The following is a 23,820-nucleotide window of genomic DNA, read 5'->3' as shown; positions in this document are numbered from 1 at the left end:
CTAAAGAGGTGAGTTGGGAAGTGCTCCCTCATCTGTTCTCTTTAAAGAGCATCGCTTCTTTCTTGATTGTTAGAATTCACTGGTGAAGCCTTCTGGGCCTGGAGTTTGGGTTTGGTGGAAGTTTTCTTTTTTTTTGAGACAGAGTCTCGCTGCCACTCAGGCTGGAGTGCAGTGGCGTGATCTCAGCTCACTGCAGCCTCTGTCTCCCAGGTTCAAGTAATTCTCCTGCCTCAGCCTCCCAAGTAGCTAGGTTATAGGCATGTGCCACCGCACCCGACTAATTATTGCATTTTTAGTAGAGAGGGGGTTTCACCACATTGGCCAGGCTGTTTTCGAACTCCTGACCTCAGGTGATCCGCCTGCCTCGGCCTCCCAAAGTGCTGGGATTACAGGCGTGAGCCTGAGCCAGGTCTTGCTTTTTAACCCACTCTACAATCACTGCTTTTGAACTAGTTGTTAGTCATCTTACGTTTAATATAATTAACCTACGGATGGGTTAAGTCTACAATCTTCTTATTCCTTACCTGTCCCACTTGCTCTCTCCCCCGGCCCTTTTCTGCTGTTTCATGAATTTAAGAAAGCATCCAGAATCCTACTTTCTATCTTCTATTGGCTTTTTAGCTACATTTGTTTTGAGTGGTTCTCTAGGAAATTGTTATGCATTCTTCAGTTAGCAAAGTCGGCCTTGGATGAACATTTCACCTGTAATGAAACGTCTTTCCTCCAACATTCAATTCCCATTCACTGTCTCAGCAGAGTTGTCCACGTGCCAAGAGTAGTGCCGAGTACTAGAAACTCAACGGGAAAAACCTGTGACTAATCCTGCATGGCATTTGCTGCAATGAGACAACCGGGCATCGTGCTGAAGGGCGAGACCACAGACTTGGTCGATATTTGTGTAAAGAGCCCTGGACGTGAACTCTGAGGCTCACACGGTCCACTCAGCCATCCACGCAGCTGCAGCTGTAGGTGCCTGCCACTGTGCCTGGCTGAAAAACACTTTTGTGACCTACTCAAAATAACATTCATCAATGTTGTTTTATGTATCTCCACATTGTACCAAATTTTACTCCTGAAAATTCCTCAATATGTCCACATCTGGATTTCCAAGGAACCAGAGGTCCTTGAAGAAATGGCAGATTCCAGGGATGCAGCAGGGAAAACTCCTGGTAAGCCTAGAGTGTCTTGTACCAAAAGCAGGAGCGCAAAGAACAAGGGAGGTGTGGAAAGAACAGACTGGCTCGAAAGGGTTCCCACCGGCCGACTGGAGACAACGGCAGCATCTAACAGAATAGCAACAGCAACGGATTATCGCACAACGAATGAAAAACCAAAACCAAAAATGCTCCTGAGTCCATGGTGAGATTTAAACAAAGGGGCAGGGACTTCAGCTAATGAACACGGAAGGAAGACTAGAGGGAGCAAGTCACTGCAATGCAATCAGCCGTGTAAGAACTCATTCAGGCAGGGGTCATCGAGGGATGCTGAGGCTGATGAGAGGAGAGCTGCTGGGAGCAGGAGAGCCACACTGCCCCAGTGTCACCTCCTGGGCTCCTCGCTGCTGGGGAGAGGAAGGGGCAGATGCAACCTTAATCAAGTGATCAAACTCAGCATCATGAATGATGGCACGAATGGATGCTCTGTCTGTCTCCTGATCTGTGACACAATGGGAAGCTACGCAAGGTGGCCCACATGGCATTTGACACGGCCAAAACATTCACCTTGAGCCCAGCCACGGGGAAACAGCGAGACGAAGCCTGACTGTGGGGCCGTCTACAGTAGAGCTGGCCTGGGATTTTCAGGAATGCTAAAGTCATGAACCACCACACGAACGAGGGAGGGAGGGAGGGAGGGCAGTACATGGGGTGGGAAGGGGTAAGACACACAACGCAAATGTGCAAAACGTCAGCTCTTGTGGAACTGAGCTACAGATTTTACGCATATGCGTGTTCATCACACAATTTGTTTTTAGAGAGAGGGTCTCGCTCTGTTGCCCAGGTGGGGGGTTCCGTGGGTATTCACAGGCATGATCATAGCCCACACTACAGCCTCCAACTGCTGAGCACAGGTGATCCTCCTATCTTGGCCTCCGAGTGCTGGGATTATCGGTGTGAGCCACTGAGCCTGGCCCATTGTACTACTTAAAAAACTTTCCTGTAAATGAAAAGAAGTTAACTTAGTCAGTGAAAGAATCAGGCAATAATCAGTTTGCAGAAATGACCCTTTAGGGCCAGGCACGGTGGCTCATGCCAGCACTTTGGGATCGCTTGAGCTCCGGGTTTTGAGACCATCCCAGGCAACATGGCAAAACCCTGTCTCTATTAAAAATACAAAAAATCAGTCCGGTGTGGTTCCACGTGCCTGTAGTCCCAGCTACACAGGAGGCTGTGGTGGGAGGATCAGTTGAACTCAGGAGGTCAAGGCTGCAGTGAGCTGACAGCTTGTCAGTGTACTTCAGCCTGGGCAATGGGAGTGAGACCCTATTTCAAACAAACAAAAAAAAAGAATCCTCCAAATCTGGGTAGTGGGCATTTCCCCTGGTTTGGTCTGGGGCCGTCAGAGCACTGAAGTGACAACGAGCCGGTAGCTGAATTACGTGCACTGCCCCACAGCAAGGCATTGGCATTTCCCCTGGTTTGGTCTGGGGCCGTCAGAGCACTAAAGTGACAACGAGCCGGTAGCTGAATTACGTGCACTGCCCCACAGCAAGGCATGCACGTGTACTCCGAGGCAGGGACACAGGCTGACTGCAGGATGAATATCACGATTGCTAATCAAACATACTCTGTGACGGCACGGTGGCTATGCCTCGAGCGGAGCAGTTAGATCACCTGAGGCCAGGAGCTTGAGAGCAGCCTGGGCAACTTAGTGAGACCCAGTCTCTATAGAAAAATGTAAAACTTAGCCAGGCGTGGTGGTAAGTGCCTGTGGTCACAACAACTTGGGAGGCTGAGGTGAGAGAATGGTTTGAGCCTAGGAGGCAGAAGCTGCAGTGAGCTGTGATTATGCCACTGCACTCCAGCCTAGGAAACAGTGAACCTGTCTCAAAAAAACACCACTAAAAGAAAACCAAATCCAATGAAACCCAACCCAACCCAACCCATATTCTCGATTTACAGACTAACTGGGTTTATAATGAAGACCACAAAACAGGCCCGCAATTGTACACATATCCACCTACTGCTTCCTAGTGCACCACCGTCCACCACACGCAGTCAGGCTGCAGGCTGAGTTCTGCCTACGTCGCTCAGCACTCAGCACGGCAGCGTCTCACCCTCACTTCTCTCGTGTGACCTGTGAGCGCCTGGTGAGAATACCAGCGCCACGCGAGTCTGACATCTGAGTGTGCCGTCTGAGTCTGACGTTTGAGTATGCCGTCTGAGTGTGCCGTCTGAGTGTGCCGTCTGAGTGTGCCGTCTGAGTCTGACGTCTGAGTCTGACATCTGAGTGTGCCGTCTAAGTCTGACGTCTGAGTCTGACGTCTGAGTGTGCCGTCTGAGTGTGCCGTCTGAGTCTGACGTCTGAGTGTGCCGTCTAAGTCTGACGTCTGAGTGTGCCGTCTGAGTCTGACGTCTGAGTGTGCCGTCTGAGTGTGCCGTCTGAGTGTGCCGTCTGAGTCTGACGTCTGAGTGTGCCGTCTTGAGTCTGACGTCTGAGTGTGCCGTCTGAGTCTGACGTCTGAGTGTGCCGTCTGAGTCTGACGTCTGAGTGTGACGTCTGCGTCTGACGTCTGAGTGTGCCGTCTTGAGTCTGACGTCTGAGTGTGCCGTCTGAGTCTGACGTCTGAGTGTGCCGTCTGAGTCTGACGTCTGAGTGTGCCGTCTTGAGTCTGACGTCTGAGTGTGCCGTCTGAGTCTGACGTCTGAGTGTGCCGTCTGAGTCTGACGTCTGAGTGTGACGTCTGCGTCTGACGTCTGAGTGTGCCGTCTGAGTCTGACGTCTGAGTCTGACGTCTGAGTGTGCCGTCTGAGTCTGACGTCTGAGTGTGCCGTCTGAGTGTGCCGTCTGAGTCTGACGTCTGAGTGTGCCGTCTGAGTGTGCCGTCTGAGTGTGCCGTCTGAGTCTGACGTCTGAGTGTGCCGTCTGAGTCTGACGTCTGAGTGTGCCGTCTGAGTCTGCCGTCTGACGTCTGAGTGTGCCGTCTGAGTCTGACGTCTGAGTGTGCCGTCTGAGTCTGACGTCTGAGTGTGCCGTCTGAGTGTGCCGTCTGAGTGTGCCGTCTGAGTCTGCCGTCTGAGTGTGCCGTCTGAGTGTGCCGTCTGAGTGTGCCGTCTGAGTCTGACGTCTGAGTGTGCCGTCTGAGTCTGACGTCTGAGTGTGCCGTCTGAGTGTGCCGTCTGAGTCTGACGTCTGAGTGTGCCATCTGAGTCTGACGTCTGAGTGTGCCGTCTGAGTCTGACGTCTGAGTGTGCCGTCTGAGTGTGCCGTCTGAGTCTGACGTCTGAGTGTGCCGTCTGAGTGTGCCGTCTGAGTCTGACGTCTGAGTGTGCCGTCTGAGTGTGCCGTCTGAGTCTGACGTCTGAGTGTGCCGTCTGAGTGTGCCATCTGAGTCTGACGTCTGAGTGTGCCGTCTGAGTCTGACGTCTGAGTGTGCCGTCTGAGTGTGCCGTCTGAGTGTGCCGTCTGAGTCTGACGTCTGAGTGTGCCGTCTGAGTCTGACGTCTGAGTGTGCCGTCTGAGTCTGACGTCTGAGTGTGCCGTCTGAGTCTGACGTCTGAGTCTGACGTCTGAGTGTGCCGTCTGAGTCTGACGTCTGAGTGTGCCGTCTGAGTCTGACGTCTGAGTCTGACGTCTGAGTGTGCCGTCTGAGTCTGACGTCTGAGTGTGCCGTCTGGCCGTCAGGACACTGCTCCTTCCAGATACAGTCACTATCTGCTCCTGGGAGGTCTCTCTTAAAGCAAAGATTAATTTGAAGGTAAAGCAAGGGCTCTTCCGTTGAGATATAAGAAATTAATTTCTGACCATGCCCTTCACATATACCAAAGGTGACGGTAAATTTCTGATGTGAAATTATGTGTTTAAGGGATGGATTCTAACATTTTAGTTTTCATCAGATTGTATTAGTGTAGACATGAATGCTCAGTGTGGGATCCTAAGGAAAAAAATGTAATTAATAAACAGCGAGTTGTACATGAAACACTTGCTAATATCTATCTGCTTTACAGCTCTTTTGCTGATTTTTCTGTTTTAAGAAAAGAGATCTCATCTTGTCGATGGAGGGAACTGTGGTCCTAGGCCAATCGCAGCAGGGTCTTCTGGCTCAGGGTGCTGTGCGGGACCTGCTTTGGCTCTGCCTAGCACGTGCCTTGTGGCTGGGCAGTGTGGGTGACGGCTGGGGCCATCTGTCCCAGGAGCAGGAAGGTCCCAGTGTAGGGCTGACCCTGGCAATGCAAGGCTCATCCCCTGGGAGGCTCTGGGACCCCGAGTGTCCTGACCCCCATGCACTTAGCAGCACTCTGTTGGGAAACCCTAGGCTACGATGTGCAATGCCCCGTCCTTCCGTGTGGCTCCAGACCCAGACATCACCCACCCCACAGCCAGGAGGCTGCACGAACTCCACGTGGGGACAGGAAATGAGAGCTCCTCGCGCTTGGAGAATGGAAACACACAGCTGCCCCACGCCAGGCACTGGGGGGGCATCAGTGGGTGAGAACCCGAGGTGGCGCTCATGAGATGGGTGGGGCCAAGAGGACGGATGGTGGATGTATTTCCTGAAAGGCACTGAGAGGTGAGCCTGTGGGGCCCTGCCAGGCATCACACTGGAGCTTCTGCCGGATACACATGAATGCCAGCCCTTTTCCTCTCCTCTCCAACCAAGACAGGTTCTCCTAGTGGTCAAGGGGTAAGGGATGGATGCTCCCTGCCTTGTAGGCCCCAACAGGACTCTGTGGCCTCTCCTGGGAGCACTAGCCTGGGCCATGGTCACGGTCACACAGCACACAGGCAACCACGGTGACCATCCTTGAGACCAGGAGGCCTCAGGACCAGAACATTGCGTTCTCCTTCTGTTTGTGCCTTCTCGTCCTCTCTGCCAGCAGGTGGAGGGGCAGCAGCTGTGTGTGGACCCAGCTGAGGTATTGGCGCAGTGGAAAGCTGGACAGAAGCCAGGCTGTACAGAGCCCCTGTGGGCATGCAGGTGTGACCCTGTCCACCAGGCACAGGAGCTCAGCGCGATCAAGTGTCAACAGTGACGGCAATGCCACGGAGAGCTGGGGAGGACTCGGCCCCTCCCTCTGGTCATCCACAGCTCTGCTCACCAACATACACCGGACCTTTAGACGCCCTTTCCGCCCAGGGAACCCTGGCCCACATCTGGCACCTGCACGCATGCCCAGTGGCCTACCTGGAGCGGGTTCGCTTCCTGCTGGCTCCGGGGCTGCTGCTCACGCGGTAGGCAGTGGGCACACTCCTCTCTTCCCTCCGCCTCTCAGGGGAGTGGGCTCTCCTCCGAGGGGACCGGGAGCGGGACCTGGACAGAGGAGGAGGCAGCGTTCAGCTCTGCAGCCTGGCTGGCGGGATGTGTACCACCTCCTACTGCCTGGCGGACTGAGCCCTGTCTGCACAGCCTTCAGGGTGCTCCGAGACGTGGTGGTTGTGCAGACCCTGAGGCTTCAGACAACCCCTGCCAAGCTTTGCTACGTTACCGACAACCGGAATCCCGACTCCCATTTTAGAGGCAGAGACGGTCTCTCCTGTTCCACACACTTACCACACCACGGATCAGCTTTTAACTAACACACAACTGACTTGAGGCTGCAGCTACGAGCTGCTGCTTCAAATGGTCACTGGCGGCCAGTTCTCCACGAGCCATGGCCGATGACGCGAGTTATCACCACCTCGGGCTGGTTTCTCTTCCTTCCTCCTGCCCTGGCCCATTTTATCTCCCTATAAACTTCAGCTCATCGATGTGTCTACCAACATTACGTAAGAAAAGGCCGTCAAATCCCAGTGAGTCCTGTCTACCTGTCTGAACGCGGCAATGAGAAACTCAACGGTAATGAAGCTAGAGGCCTCCCTGGAGCTTTCGCTCGTTCACACTGATCTTACGGCCTCTCAGCACAGGTCATCAGGAACAGGCTGTGCGGCCCTGGCATGAAGCCTGTAACCTTCAATCCAACTCAGAAATGCCAGTGTCACGACAGTTTCAGCTAACTTAAGTTTTTGAGACTTCACCGATGCAAAGCCACCCAGTAACACTGATTCCTCCTCCTCACGTGCCCAGAAAGGACTCATCCCTCTCCTGTGATGACATAATCCACACACATGGCCACAGGGACCGAAACCTGTGCCCTTCAGGGTGGTGCTCCTTAGTGGAGGCCCCTGAGCCATGAGTTTGGGACTTTCATTTTGGTTCTCTGCTCACTCAGTAAAGCTACTGTTCGGGGAAGACTTGCAGTGAGCACACATCTGGAGAAAACACCGTTTATTTCTGTTTTGTTTCCACGACAACTCATTCAAAAACACAAAGAAGAAGGCTTTGATTTCGCCATTTGAAAAATGTAGACACTGAATCATTTTCATGACAAGAAACCGCAAGCACCACAGGCTGTACTTCTGCAGATCAGCTGGGCATCACTGAGCTCCCGGCGTCCCGGAAAGCCAGGAGTGGCTGCCCTTTACCTAATGGTTTTGATTTTTTTCCAGACCCTTCCTAAGATTTACAGAACAGATGATAAAGGGAGCTCAGTTAGACACCTTGACGTTTTACCAGGTTTTCCCTCAAAAGAGCTCGCAGTCAAATCTGGTGGCAGTCGAGGCTGCCTGGTAACTTCCTGGCTTGGCTGCCGCTGTCACAGGATGCGCTGCTCTGACAGGGCTCCGCACCAGCGTCCCTGGGGAGGCTGTGGCTCTGTGACATGGAGGCACATCCAGAATAAAAGGTGCTGGGCTGGGTGCTATCACAACCCTAAAAAAAAGCTCTGCTTAATCAAAGCTACAGAAGCTACGGCAGCTAGGGAATGCTTACCTAGGCTGAGAATTCTACAGGAAACTCAATCGTCAGGAAGAACAAGTTAGTTCTTAAGGCCTGCAAATTTGTAACTTTGAAATACAGTAGATTTTGTAGCGGCTGTTAGTAACGGGCTTCTTTAAAGGGAAGTGGCTGTTGCCAGCAGATTTTCATGTTATCTGGGGAAAATGCCCATCTCAGAATTAGGGGCCACATACCATTAGACAATTCTTTTATTTTATTTTTATTTTTAGGCAATTCTTTAAGTTTTACTTGAGTTAAAGAAGCTTTAATGCTTTTTATTCTTTTAATTTTTTCATATTGATACCACAACACAGGGCAAGAAACAAGAATTCCATTTTATAAGCAAAGAATCCGTATCATGTGACCAGAGGCCTCTTGAAGATGAAGTGGTCCGCATTAGACACTTTCGAGCATAATGTGACTCAGTTTTTTTTCCTGAAAAAGCATAATGGTCTGCTTTCAAATAAAGACATATGAGACCTTTCTCGATGAACTCTACAAATCTTATCGGAATGACAGGGGTCACATCTATAAACAGCCTTTCTCCAGCATTTAACCACTTCATCTACTCTGCTTCCTCCATTCACCTTCCCAGCCCCGGCCCTTCAGTCACCGAGTCATCTGTGCAGATGACTCAGCAGCTGTCTGTGTCTGGCTCTGGCACAGCTGGACACCAGCAGGCTGCCGAGGCTGAATTTTTCTCAAGTTCAAACTGTGGATCCGACTTCAGGTGCAATTCCTCCTGCGCCCGGACCCTGGTGACAGCTGGGGCAGCTCCTCCTCCTTCCAGAGCACAGTGCACACACCCTCTGGTCTCACCTGTGGCTACGATTCACTTTGATTCACTTTGCAAGGGTGGTCCTCACCTCAGAGACCAATACTACCGCACGGGGAACTGCAAACACCTGTCTTCCCCTTGAAGGAGCAGGATTAGGAGATGAGTCATCGCTCTCACTGATTTGCTGTGCAGTTTACCATGGGAAAAAGGACAGTGAGGAGTCTCAACTTTCAACCTAAAGTAGAATGCCAACGTCCCTTCTGAACGCTGAACAAGGCTCCTTAGAAAAGTCTCCTGAATCCCCAGTCTCTCCCACCAACCCCAAGTACTTAGGGACTAATTTCTACAAAGAAATATATTTTTATCACATAGAACTATCTAGAACTCCCACAAGCCCAGGGTAACTATGAAGATACATTTAGACACCTAAATGAACACAAGAGACCATCTTAGCAAAAGTTTTAAAGATAAACTTAGTTTCAAGCTTATACTTATGAAAATTTAATTTTCGGTAGTAAATGAACTGCATGAGAACTTCTTCCTTCCATTAAGAACCAGATGTGATATAGAAATACAAATGAAACCAGAAAACAAGCCAATAAAAAGTCTTTTGCTTTAATCTTTTTTTTTGAGACAGTCTCGCTCTGTTGCCCAGGCTGGAGTGCAGCGGCATGAGCTCAGCTCACTGCAACCTCCGCTTCCTGGGTTCAAGTGATTCACCTGACTCAGCCTCCCAAGTGGCTGGGATTACAGGCACATGCCACCACGCCTGGCTGATTTTTCTATTTGTAGTAGAGATGGGGTTTCACCATGTTGGCCAGATTAGTCTTAACTCCTGACCTCACGTGATCCACTGGCCTCGGCCTCCTAAAGTGCTGGGATTACAGGAGTGAGCCACCGTGCCTGGCCTCAATGTTGAGGTAAAGACACTACATACTACCTTGCCATAATCAGTATACTTTCTGAGAAGTGACAATGATTCTCCAAAGCTGAAGATTTTTTCCACGACTAATTTACCGTTGGAGATCCAGTCACCTGTAACTTGGACATACAGGAATGGTAGACGTGACACCGATGTTCACTGCGCTGTAGGCGTTCTAGTCCCACCTTTCAGTATTTCACACAGAACTTTCGTAATTTAGTGCATAAAACAAGATGCATTCCAGGTAGCACGCTGCCACAATTAGAAACACTAACCACTGCGGTATCCACTGCGGGCTGGCAGCAGTCAATGAAAAGGATCAATCAGGTCTGTTCAGGCCCAGGTGACACGTCCAATCCACTCTGAGCGGAGGCTGCATTTTTTTTTTTTTTTAAATATTTCTGGAGCCTGGATTTTTTAACAGTTTATTCTATCTGATGACAAAAGCACTAGCACTTTCAATATTTTGGTGAAAATTTAGTTATCTTTTATACTCCAATAATTTATATTACTGAGGAGACCACCATCCCCTCGCATTTATAACGTTCATTTTAGAGCCATTGGATCCCTGGAAATGACTACTGCTGGCAGACACCGGATGCAGGAGGTGCATCTGCAGCCAGTTTAGAAAAATGCCATCCTACTCAATAAAACATGCATTCCCTGTTCCCAGAAGAGCTGAGGCAGAACTCCACAAAAAAGGTCATGGTGAGAAACCATCAGCTTATTATTTTTTCGTAGAGAATATGTTGACTAGGCTAGATTGGAACTCCTGGGCTCAAGGGACCCTCCTGCCTCTGCCTCCCAAGCAGCTGGGGCTTCACTGGCTTGCTGAACTAGCTAGTGAACAATACAAAATCAGCTAATGGGCTCCGGAGCCCACGACACCAGTGGCCTCTGCACCCAGCTATACTCTTGGCCCTGCAGAGGGGAACTATTGCCAGGGGCCAGCGCCCACAGCAGGACTTCCTAGACAATCCCACACCTGAAGATTCTGTTTGATAATATTCTTTTTATTTTGTATAAAGTTGGACTTTGCTTTCACATTTTGAGTAAGTTGCAAAATCAAATGCTTTTTAATCAGTTATTTACAATTAGCTACCTCCTCAGCCACTGAGATTAATGAAAAATTTGAGTGTTCTGAAAACATTTTACTCTGTTGTAAAATGTTTTAAATGTAGGTCGAATTAAAATGGGTAGCCCACCAACACAGTAGAAACCATGCTCAGATAATTTTTACCTTCATTTTGTCTTTTAACTGAAAGTCACAAACTAACGAGTAGGATTTTGCTGCTTGGACTTGTCAGCACTGACTAAATCTATTCGAAAATCAGTCATTCAAATAATATGTAAAATGACTTTTTCTACTCTAGACCAGTCGACAGAATCCAAGCGTCAGCGAAGGCTTTCAGTTCTGAATGTAATGATCTGGGAAAAGCTGACGGCCGCCACATCACTTCTCCTTACAAACAAATGCCCAGAACACCCGGAAGTATCAGGCATCTGTATCTGCTGTGTTCACAAAAACTCCCCACAGTAAAGCTGAGCTAATTTCTTACACTGAAGAAACACCGTGAACAGCCCTTACGATGATCGGTCCCCAAGGCTTAGGATTTAGAGGGAATCACCCTTTCTTTTGTTTGAGCCTACAGAAAAGGAAAATTGGGAAGAATTTTACTGAATACAGTTCCTAAGAGGGCTTGTTTATGCCTATCTTCAGCTATGTAATGTCATAAGAAACATTTTCAAAAGGGAAATTTTTAATTTTAATCTTCATTTAATTGCATTTAGAGGCAGGGTCTCGCTCTGTCATCCAGGCTGGAGTACAGTGGCGTGATCGTAACTCACTGTAGCCTCAAACTCCTGAGCCCAAGGGATCCTACCGTCTCAGACTCATGCATGAGCTCAGGAGTTCGAAGTGTGCACCGCCACACCTGGTTAATTAAAAAAAATATTGTGTAGACATAGGTTATCCTCTCATCTTGGCGTCCCAAAGCACTGGGATTACCAGTGTGAGCCATTGTGCCTGGCTTCAAATGAGAAATTTTTAAAAAGCTTCATATAATAATACCGGTTCCTGGGAGCCTTTAAAAATTGAAGATATGTTAGCAAAACTGCTCATTGGATTAGAAAACGGCAAGGGTTTTTGTGTCTGTGTGTTTAAGGGTACGAAGTGATGAAACGTTTACAACACAGAAATGCACAGTGAAAGATCAAACTGATTTATCATGGAGTCAAATCCAATTTTACTGCAGAGAAGAGAGTGTCAGTACTTGCCAAACCTTAAGTGTTGGCCAGGGTAGAAATGAGGAAAGCAGGCTTGGCGCGGTGGCTCACGCCTGTAATCCCAGCACTCTGGAAGGCCAAGATGGGTGAATCACCTGAGGTCAGGAGTTGGAGACCAGCCTGGCCAACATGGTGAAACCCCGTTTCTACTAAAAATACGAAATTAGCTGACGCTGAGGCAGGAGAATCGCTTGAACCTGGGAGGCAGAGGTTGCAGTGAGCCGAAATCACATCACTGCACTCCAGCCTGGACAACAAGAGCAGAAACTACCCCCTCCTTCCCGGCCACACAAAACATATTGTTTTCAGGATATATTCAGAAAGGCAAATGTGTAAAATTATACTTAAAAAGCCCATAAAGCACCCAAGGCTGTGTATTTTTCCTATGGAAACATAAGCGCTAACATGGATTCTAGAAGAAAAACTAGATGAGCACAGTCAGGGCTGCGCTAGAGAAACTGAGAAGAGAGCTAGCCAACGTTCAGTAACAAACCCGAGGCCTCACGGGCCCTGAAGGCAGGGCGAGAGGTGCAACCTCCTCAGGCCGGACGCTGCTTTGTTTTCAAACACCTGTTCTCACCAGGAAGGATTCTGTGACTCTGAAATGTTTTCATGTTTTTAATTTCTGCTGCCAGAGATGCTAACCTGCTTTCTGAAAACCTGAGTCATCAAGAAAGCCTTTGGTTTAAGAGTGACTTCGGAGGGAGGCAGGAAACACTGCAGCGGTGCTGCGCTCTGCACATATGCTCACTCATTGGCACTGCACTCTGCACACTCACTCCACACTCACTGCACACACGCTCACCGGTGCCACACTGCACACTCACTCCGCACACACGCTCACTCACCGGTGCTGCACTCTGCACACTCACTGTGCACACACACTGGTGCCACACTGAACACTCACTCCACACACTGGTGCCGCACTCCACACACACGCTTACTCACTGGTGCCGCACTCCACACACATGCTCACTCACCAGTGCCGCACTGCACACTCACTCCACACACACGCTCACTCACTGGTGCCGCACTCCACACTCACTGCACGCACGCTCACCGGTGCCACACTGCACACTCACTGTGCACACACACTGGTGCCACACTGAACACTCACTCCACACACTGACTGGTGCCGCACTCCGCACGCACTCCACACACATGCTCACTCACCGGTGCCGCCCTGCACACTCTGCACACGCTCAGTCACCGGTGCCGCACTCTGCACGCACACTCCACACACGCTCTGTGGCGCCACACTCCACACACACTGCACACACGCTCACCGGTGCCGCATGCCACACTCACTCTGCACACGCTCACTGGTGCCGCACTCTGCACACGCTCCACACATGCTCACTCACCGGTGCTGCACTGCACACTCACTGCACACACACTCATTGGCACTGTACTCCGCACGCACACTCCACACACGCTCACTGGTGCCGCACTCCACACACTCCCACCCACCTGTGCTGCACTCTGCACACACGCTCATCGGTGCCGCATGCCACACTCACTCTGCACACGCTCACTGGTGCCGCACTCTGCACACGCTCCCACCCACCTCTGCTGCACTCTGCACACACGCTCACCGGTGCCGCATGCCACACTCACTCTGCACACACGCTCATCGGTGCCGCATGCCACACTCTGCACACACGCTCATCGGTGCCGCACGCACACTCCACACACGCTCACTGGTGCCGCACTCCACACACTCCCACCCACCTGTGCTGCACACTGCACACACGCTCATCGGTGCCGCATGCCACACTCTGCACACACGCTCACTGGTGCCGTACTCCACACACACTCCCACCCACCTCTGCTGCACTCTGCACACACGTTCACTCACTGGTGCCGCACTCTGCACACTCACTGCACACATGCTCCCTCATTGGCGCCCCACTCCACACACAGTGCACACATGCTCACCAGTGCCACACTCTGCAGAGAATCCAAACCCAGACATTTTAGAGAAATTAGCATGGGAAACTTCAGTCATACAAATAAAACAAAAGACTCCCCAGCCCACCACCCTGTGAACCTTTCACACAATCAGCAAATGTGCTCGGCTTGCTTCCAGCACCTGTCAAAATGTAAATAAATCAATTTTTAAAAACCTGGTAGTAGTTGATGGGCTGTGAAAAGTTAAGTAAAGGCCGGGCACGGTGGTTCACGCCTGTAATTCCAGCACTCTGGGAGGCTGAGAGGCCAAGGCATGCAGATCACCTGAGGTCAGGAGTTCGTGACCAGCCTGGCCAACGTGGTGAAATCCGCCTCTGCTAAAAATACAAAAATCAGCTGGGTGTGGTGGTGGGCGCCTGTAATCCTAGCTGCTCAGAAGGCTGCGAGGCGGAGGTTGTGGTGAGCCAAGATCGTACCACTGCACTCCAGCCTGGGTAACAAGAACAAAACTCTGACCGAAGAAAAGGAACAAAACAAAGTCTTAAAAAGACCTTACTGGGACTGGCAGGGCGCACAGATGCGTACACGTGCACACATGGGTCTGCTTAATAAAAGCAGCACGGATTTTCACCTTTCTACCTAGCGCGACTGAGTATCCGGTGAAGGACACAGGTCACAAGGGCACCAGAGGTGCTGCCCTGCACACCTACCTCGACCGCCGCACCGTCCGATAGGCACTGGGAAGAGAATGCTTTGCTTTTGAGTGTGGCCTAGACCTGGACTTGGATGACGAATGGTACTTGGGAGAACGCGATCTTGTTCGAGATCTTTTTTTGTGCTTTTTCTTTTTCTTTTCCTTCTCTTCTTCTCTCAGTGGATCACTGCTTTTGCTCGAAGGCCTATCGGGTGGTTTAACTTCTAAAGTAGGCAGAGGTCTGCCTCCAGTCAGTAGAGGGCAGGGTGCAGCGCTGGATTCCTGAGAATCAAAGGAAAATCTGGGTATTACAGGGAAAACAGGGCATTTAAAAGGTTGTCTACTTTATAAAATTTCAACTTCGGGCCCCTCACACCAACAAACACAGCAACCACCCCTCAGAAAGACTTGTCTCCTCCTGCGGCCATCCGGAGTGACCTCCTTGTCCTCCCAGTATGCAAAAGGAGAAAGTGGATCCTCTGGTCCCCACGCCTTTCCACAGGCAGCAAGCACTCCCTTCCCAGCCCCCAGGTTCTGGTCTGCAGAGCCAAAAAGAGGAGCGCAACATTAGAGGTGCTCTGTTGGAAGCAAATACATTCCTTTTGAATAGGCTGAACTATCAGAGGAGAGATTCTTCAAACCTCCAATATTAGGTTGTTAAATAAATCTCTGTACTACTCTAATTTTCAAAGAAGGTCTAAACTAAAGGGTGTTCCCCTTAGATGTTTGAAAACCTCTCCATCTGAGTGTCACATACATACAGAAGAGAACATGAATCTTAAATGCACTGACACATTTTCACCACAGGTGTGTACGAAACAGATCAGGAGACAGCACCCTTCGGAAGCGCAGGTTGCAGCCACTACCTGCGGCACCTCCTCTTTCCCTAGAAAGGTCACTCCTCAATTCACTTTGAGTGAATTTTAAACTATAGCCACTAGACATTTCACATCTTGAAGACACTGTGAAAAATCTGTAATTCATCATTTAGTGCCTTGAAGAAATTCAGGCTAGCAACAAATTTGCTATGTCGGCCACGCTGGTCTCAAACTCCTGGCCTCAAGTGATCTGCACGCCTCAGCTTCCCTAGCTGCTCCCCAGGGAGAGAGCTCCAGCCCAGCCCGAGGAACAGTGCACACAGGACGGCATCTGTGAAAGGAAAACTGCAAAGGGGCTTCCCTTCCTTCTTTCCTCTCCTGAGGTCGGCTGTGGCAAGGCCCACTGGAGAAGGGAAACACTGCAGAAACAATTCTTCTACACTTGTGCTTCCTACTTTGGCGGAGATAAAAAGCAATTCAGGGGCACCCTGCTGGGGCAGGCCCCAATTTAAGATGAGATTCCGCTGGAGCTGGGTGCTTTATGATGGCACCGTGATTTCTCAGTCCTCTGCTCAGCCTCCTCGCTGCTTCCCTTCACACAGTGCTCTCTCATGCCCCCCTACTGTGGGCATGCCAAGGCAGGAGGGGGGGGCGAATTCCTCCTCTGATGGGATCTGATGGCCAAGTTCATCTTTAAGCTTCTGCCTAAATTATCTCCAGGGACGTTTTGGCAAAAAAATCTGTTTTACTGTGGGACAGTTCTTATAGAAAATGTCTTTCTCATTTAAAATTCTGCAAGTGTAACAATATTTTTCAGGGTAAACTTTAAAAATATTATGTGTTTTGTTTTGAGGTCTTGCTCTGTCACTTGGGTAGAGTGCAGTGGTGTGATCTCAGCTCACTGCAACCTCAGCCTCTTGGCCTCAAGTGATTTTTGTGCCTCAGCCTCCTGAGTAGCTGTGATTACGGGAGTGTGCCTCCATGCCCAGCTAATTTTTTTGTACTTTTAGAAGAGAAAGGGTTTTGCTACATTGGCCAGGCTGCTCTCAAACTCCTGGCCTCAAGTGATCTGTGTACCTCAGCCTCCCAAAATGCAGAGATTACTGGTGTGAACCACTGAGCCCAGCTACAGTATTTTATTGCATGCATATGTGTGTATATATATATATATATATATATATATATATATATATATATATAAATAATTCCTTTTTTTGTTTTTGAGGCAGAGTTTCACCCTTGTTGCCCAGGCTGGGGTGCAATGGCGTGATCTCCACCACAACCTCTGCCTCCTGGGTTCAAGTGATTCTCCCGCCTCAGACTCCCAAGTAGCTGGGATTACAGGGATGAGCCATCACGCCCAGCCTGCTAACATAATTCTAACACACGAGCCTCGGATGAGAAACCAAGCTCTGTATCTAAGAACGCGCATTCCACTCTGGCATTAGTCAAGACTTGCCCATAAGCAATGCTAAATGATCCTTCAAGTTAAAAATACAGTACATAAAAGGTAGTAAGCTTTACAACTGTCGAGATTCAGCATCCTAGCTATGGCCTCTCCCACACGCCGAAAGGGAGAGGCTTCCATTCTGCAAAGAGCAAAGAACGCAGGTCTGTGAGCTAAGCACACCCTCTGAGGCGAGCTCTGGGCAGGCAGCAGAGAAATCGGCAGACGCACTAAAAAATCTCAACATCCACAGACTCGAAGTCAGGACACGCTGCGCAGAAAGCAAGCCAGCCCCGGGGAGGAAAGACGTCACTGGGAACCTCAGCACAGTCACCTTGCATGTTCAGTGAGGTCGGAGCTGCTGCAGGTCCTTTCTGAAAGAAGGCCCGGGATTTCCCCAGGAAAGCAAAGAGAAAGATCAGGAGAGGGAGGGCCGAGACACACACTCCACCCAGAGTAAGGAGCCTTTTCTGCGGTGAGAAGAAGAGAAGCACCTCACTGCTGTCATTTTCTGGTGAAGAATTCCCCTCGTTTGCTCTTTCTGTGCTCACAAAATCACCGCAGTAATTTGGTGTGTGATTGATAACACGCTGCATTAAAAGAGGGAGACGGAAAAGCTGGTCCCTGGCAAATGTCCATGAAAGACAAAACCAAACGGGCGCGAGATGCCGTCTGAGGCAGTCGAGGGAAAGAGGAGTGCGCGGGGTCAGCTCAGCAGCTGAGTTTCTATTCGTATTTTTATTGCCAACTTAATGATTTGTGCCTCTGAACTTTACCATCTTTTTTTGCCTTTATCCTAACTAATGCCTGTCATTAATAACGCTTATCTTACCACTGTGGTTAAAGTTCAGGGCTCCATTTTGAAGCGAGGGAACAATGTGAATCGACACCTCCAAATGTCACTTGTAATCAAGTCCAGGTCTATTTCTTTTTTTTTTTTTTTTTTTTTGAGATGGAGTTTCGCGCTTGTTACCCAGGCTGGAGTGCAATGGCGCGATCTCGGCTCAGGCAACCTCCGCCTCCTGGGTTCAGGCAATTCTCCTGCCTCAGCCTCCCGAGTAGCTGGGACTATAGGCACGCGCCACCATGCCCAGCTAATTTTTTGTATTTTTAGTAGATGCTGACCAGGATGGTCTCAATCTCTTGACCTCGTGATCCACCCGCCTCGGCCTCCCAAAGTGCTGGGATTACAGGCTTGAGCCACCGCGCGACCATCCTTCACCATAAAGGTGAAAACTGGAAGTGCTGTGGCCTCTGCCAGGCTGAATTAAGGTGGTTCATTATGTTGACATTACTGCTTTTTTCAGCTTCAATTGCTGAAAGTGCACACGGACTGACGCCAAACACAGCTTCCCAGAAACCACAGCTGCCTTTGAGATGCAATTTTAATATTCCAGCAAAAATGATCAAAACTGAAGTCATGTCTGAGTATGGGGGCAAACACGCTGGTTAAGGCAGAGCCTGGGAAAAAGCAGAGCTTCTAAAACATGTCGATTATGAGAGTATTACAAGCTTACCGCCCGCCCCTTCCCTAACGCTGAGACGACGCTGATCCCCTTCCCTAACGCTGAGACGACGCTGATCCCCTTCCCTAACGCTGAGACGACGCTGATCCCCTTCCCTAATGCTGAGACGACGCTGACCGGTCCTCCTTTATCACAGTCAAGTGTGTGGCAACAAATCGGCACATGAACCAGCAACTGCTATTTCCTGCTGTGGCAAAACGAATTCCTCAAAAGCAGACCAACTTTACATCTGATTATATTTGAAAATAAAGAAATCTTACGTGTGCAGGGCACTACATTAACGATGAAACGGGCCAATCCCACAAATGGATGAGGAACACCACGGTGGCGCCCTCCACGCCTTCGCCCAGCCCCACCGCTTCCTATTTCTGCCCAGGTGCGCCCCCAACCCCTGCCTCCCCTCTGCTCCAGCCCCCCAGCACCAGCAGCCACGCCTTTTCAGTGGGAATGCTGCTTTCATCCTGTGGGTCTCTTGTGCTCACTTATTCTGGTGTCCCAGGCTCTCCACAACTGGCCTTCCACTGTCACTCCCGTCCTGCCTGAGAACACGTCTTCCCGAATGGGGCCACCTGTCCTTTACCACTTGTGGGTCTTTGGCCCTCATGGGTCCTCACTATTCTGTAAGCTCCTCAAGGTCCTGCCTAAGCCCCAGGTCCCAGAGCCACCCCTCTCCTCCTGTCTGGGCTGTCCTGATGGAAAGACCCACGTGGGAACACCAACAGCCGAAATGGTCACTGGTTATCAAGCAAGCTCTAATCCGTACCCCAAAGTGCCTCAGCACCTAACACACCACAGAAATTCAGTAAACACTGGCTGCGTTCTGTTCCTATTTCCTTTTCATGCTTTTGTTGGAATTGTAAACTTGGCAGGATCAGTAACTTGAAAAAATCTGTGGGCTGGGTGTAGTGGCTTGCGCCTGTCACCCCAGCATCTTGGGAGGCCAAGGCGGGATAACTGCTTGAGGCCAGGAGTTCAAGAACAGTCTGGGCAATACAGCAAAACCTCATCTCTACCAAAAATACAAAAATATTTAGCTGGGTGTGGTGGCAAGTATATGTAAGTCCCAGCTACCTTGGAGGCTGAGATAGGAGGACTCTTGAGCTTGGGAGGTCGAGGCTGTTGTGAGCTGTGACAGTGCCACTGCGCTCCAGCCTGGGTCACAGAGTGAGGCTCTCTCAAAAAGAAAAAGAAAAACTCGGGAGAATCTGAGAAATCATCCCGTAGTCTGTCGCTACTATGTAAATGACTGGGAGGGGTTCAGTGAAGACACTCACGAGGAATGGAGAGAGTATTTATGTGATACGGACAGGAGGCAGGGCAACACCTACGAGGGCTCACCCTGCAGCCTGGACCCACAGCCCAAAGCGAGAACTATTCGTTTTCACGCCGACTGTTGCCAGCCCCGCCCTCTGTTCTGTGAGAACGCCAGACCCCAGACTCAGGGGACACACGCACAGAAATTACCTTCCCGCTGTTACCCCCTTTCCAGCTCCTCTTCCTGCTGAGAGCCACTTCCACTGCTCAATAAAGTCCTCCACATTCACCACCTTTAATTCGTGTGACCTGACTCTTCCTGGACGCCGGACAAGCACTCAGGTACCAAGAGGGCGGGATGTAAAGACTCACCCTGACCCTCCACTGAGCTGACATTCAGCACTGACTGGAACATGCCTTCTGGGGCTCTGGGGGTCGCAGACACCCCTTCCTGGACGGCAGAGCTAGAGAGCACTGTAATATGCTTGGATGCTGCTTTGTGGCCTGTGCAGAGCCTGCTCCCACCAGAGAGGAACGACCGGCCAGCTCCAGCATCCCTTTGCTCTGGTTCCCGCACCTGGCCGCTCCTGTGCTCCCTCCCATAAGGGATTGAGTGGTGTCCGAGTAATGAGCCACCCTCTTTGCGAGTCCTGAGGAGGGGTCAAGGGAACTCTCAGGCCTCATATGCAGGTTTATATGCACTATTTTTGCATATGCTTTTATACGTTTTATAAACCACTTGACAAATTTAGAGCACTGCCAATATCTCTCCATGCTAACACCACTTCCAACTGTATCTGAGTATGTAAAATCGCCTCTCTTAACGATCCACGGGACTGAACAGACATGTGCGCAGAAAGGCTGAGTACAAATGGGAACTGAGCACATCATAAAGAAGGCTCTGTGAGTCACGGGGGAAGACGTATGACTTCCTGAAGGTGTCACATGCTCCTCAAACTGAAATAAATTCCAGGTGCGGCAGGTCAAGAGCGTTCCAGGGAAAAACGTTTGTGACACTGATGACAAACAGCTAACATGAAGCCATGTAGACAAAGATCACCAGAAGAAACATGGGCCTGGCTAAGGGAAAGCCAGCTCGAAAGGCAGCAGGCAACGCTGAGAAACATTAGCCAAGTGAGTCAGTATCACTTACCACTGAAGACGAAAGTTAGAGCCGTTTTCCCACTGAAAGGCTGACGGTAACCAAGGCCGACGGGGCACGCAGAAACAGTTCTCCTACCCCGTGCGGGCAAGTAAGACTGCTACGATCCTTTCAGAGGTCAATTTGGCAGTATCTCAAATTAAAAAAGCAACTCCATGGTGAGAACTTCCCCCATGGGTGTACTCACTGGAGTCCACAAGACACAGGACACAGATCAGGTGAAAGCAGCACTGTTCACAAAGATAGACCCAAGACGTGGCTCACACTTCCCACAGGAGAGGAGGGGCACACATGGCGGGATTTACAGGTAAAATACTTACAGCCATTCAGCCAATAAATATCTACTGAGTGCCTGCAACACACCAAACACCGCTGTAAGCACTGATAACAGAAGGATCTCTACTATAACTGAAAAAAGCAAGATGTCAGAAAAAGACGTAGGGCATGATCCCATCATTGTGAGGTTTTACAGCTCTACACACAGGAATCACATTTCTCCCCCTCAGGGATACACAGGAGACAAATGGGGTGGATGCGCATGACTGATCTCGTTCAGCCGAAAATGGAAGGGGGCTGACGCGACTACCAGAGGACATTGCGCTAGGTGAAGGCATCCAGCACAGAAGCACAGACCCTGCAGAATCCCACTCACACGTGGTCCCAGTCCAGGTCACAGAGACTGAAAGCAGGTGGTGCCAGGGCTGGCGGGTGGGGAGGGCAGGAGGTACTCTTTAATGGCTGTAGAGTTTTGGTGGTGAAAGATACACATTCTGGTAATGGGTTGCACGGTGCAAATATATTTGATGCCAGCATAAGTCGTAGAGTTAAAAAAGGTGTAACAGTAGCCTTCACGTTAAAAACCCAAAATACACATAAGGGAGAGAATTCAGAGGAATTTTAAAAATTGCCATTTCCACAGGAATTAAAAAAAATACACAAGAAGGAGAGGACCTTTTCTCTTTGTTTTATATCTTTCTCTAGCATTTGAACTTTAAAAATCATACATATCATACGTATATATCACTTTTATAAAATGCAACATAAAGACAGAAAAGCCAGTGCCCTTCAGGCCACCAGCTGCACCGTGGCTGTTTCCAGCCAACTTGAAGATGACAGTAAAATTCCTGCCATTGTGACGCCAGGCCTTGTACAGGGGACTGTCCTCATGCCACCCTGCTTGTGGTTTCTCCCCACAGAGCCAGCCTGAGCTGGCTGTGGCCCCAATGGACCTGGGGGTGGGGGGGCCGCCATGAACCTCCTGGGGCTGGTGTGCTGTTGGCCACACAGGCTTCCTCACCCAGGGTGTGAGGTGGCCAAATGTGATCTTATTTCAAGTCCCCCTGGACTCCGAGAATTTTACAACTACATATTTGGGCCAAGTGTGTCAATATCAGTGAGTAAAGTATATGCTAGAATACTTACTTAGCAAAGTCAAGGGTAACCTGTCCCCAGAAGCTGTTTTAGGCTAAAAATATTTTCAGGTTTGAACCTTATTTATGACAATTGCCAACATAATTACAAGTATTTTTGTTTCGGAAGTAATTAAAGACATTTATCACCATCTGCTACATTACATTTTGCTGCAATGCCTTGGTAGCTTAACCTGCACATATACACACACAGACTTATATCCAGGGAGAGCATCCCAGTGATTACTCATTTCTGTTTTATAGATCCGAAAACCAGTGCTTGCACACAGGAGAGGTGAGAGAAGGTACGCATAAGAATAAATAGGAAAAGGCCTAAGCTAAGCCTATCCTGCGTTTATAAAGAGATAATTCTGGTTGCCGTGAGCTGGAACCACAGCAGACTGGGAAAAACTGGGTCAGTGATAAATCACAGCTGGGACTGAGTTTCACTGGACATTTCATTAGACTAGACAGACAGCCACGTAGCATCACTGGTTAAAGTATTCCTGCATGTCTTTCAATTAATCCCTTTATCCACTGCACGAATAGTATCGAAACGTGGCCCCTGCAACAGGTCCTGTCCTTTCTTCAGCTCCCTCGCCTCCTTGCCACGTGCATGTTTTCATGGCTGTAGCCACAGAAGTGGAGGCATTTTACACTGCGCTTCTCTTGTGTGCCACATTAGAAGCATTTTTGTGTGGCTACAAGAGTCCTCATGATCATTTTTGTTGCTGTGTATTTCATCCCCTTATTGCTGCAGAATATCCTTTTTTTTTCAGATGGAGTCTCACTCTGTTGCCCAGGCTGGAGTCCAGTGATGTGATCATGGCTCACTCTGGGTTCAAGAGATTCTCCTGCCTCAGCCTCCCAAGTAGCTGGGATTACAGGCATATGCCACCACGCCCTGCTAATTTTTTGCATTTTTAGTAGAGATGACGTTTCACCATGTTGGCCAGGCTGGTCTTGGACTCCTGACCTCAAGCAATCCACCTACCTTGGCCTCCCAAAGTGCTGGGATTACAGGCATGAGCCATGGTGCCCAGCCAAAAAATCCTATTAAAGCTGAGGAACAGCCATGCGCAGTGGCTCACGCCTGTAATCCCAGCACTTTGGGAGGCTGAGGCTCGTGGATCAGGTTAGGAGATTGAGACTATCCTGGCCAACGTGGTGAAACCCCGTCTCTACTAAAAATACAAAAATTAGCTGGGTGTGGTGGCGTGCACCTGTGGTCCCAGCTACTCAGGAGGTTGAGGCAAAAGAATTGCTTGAATCTGGGAGGCAGAGGTTGCAGTGAGCCAAGATCGCACCACTGCATTCCAGCCTGGGCAACAGAGCAAGACTCCATTACACACACATGCGTGCACACGCACACACACACACACAGCCGAGGAAAGACCACAGATTCTTTCTGCTTTTGCCATCACTGGCTGAAGTGAGGAGCCAGGAGGTGGCCCCGACTCTGAAGAGCTATGGAAAGGCTGTGAGATGGTGTCCGGAGGGCTGCTAGGCATTCCCACCTTCTGGGACTGGCGCATTGAATGGCTCAGAGGACTGGGTGCCACTGACCTGTGGAGCTGAGGCTACAGCGAGTGGCCCGAACACTCAGGAATCAGGGGCAGGAGACCACCTGTGGCACTCGGG

The 23,820-nt window shown here is 49.9% G+C and overlaps 1 protein-coding gene across 4 annotated transcripts in view; it reads right to left on the bottom strand.

Annotated features, from left to right (window-relative positions):
• Positions 1–23,820, bottom strand: part of SFSWAP (splicing factor SWAP) — a 96,354-nt gene that overhangs the window by 10,818 nt on the left and 61,716 nt on the right. For 3 of the 4 annotated variants that reach the window (XM_009004911.5, XM_035258221.3, XM_078337781.1), the window contains 2 exons: positions 14,580–14,845; positions 6,344–6,469 (listed from right to left, as the gene is read on the bottom strand). In XM_009004911.5, the coding sequence (XP_009003159.2) occupies positions 6,344–6,469; positions 14,580–14,845 (392 nt within the window). The remainder of the gene's footprint in view (positions 1–6,343; positions 6,470–14,579; positions 14,846–23,820) is intronic. The other variant, XM_017976509.4, reaches the window with a different exon arrangement.

This window comes from Callithrix jacchus, chromosome 9 (assembly GCF_049354715.1).
Source record: "Callithrix jacchus isolate 240 chromosome 9, calJac240_pri, whole genome shotgun sequence".
In the NCBI taxonomy this organism is placed as follows: domain Eukaryota; kingdom Metazoa; phylum Chordata; class Mammalia; order Primates; family Cebidae; genus Callithrix; species Callithrix jacchus.
Note: the sequence above shows the minus strand (reverse complement) of the source record. Positions and strands in the feature narration are given on the sequence as shown.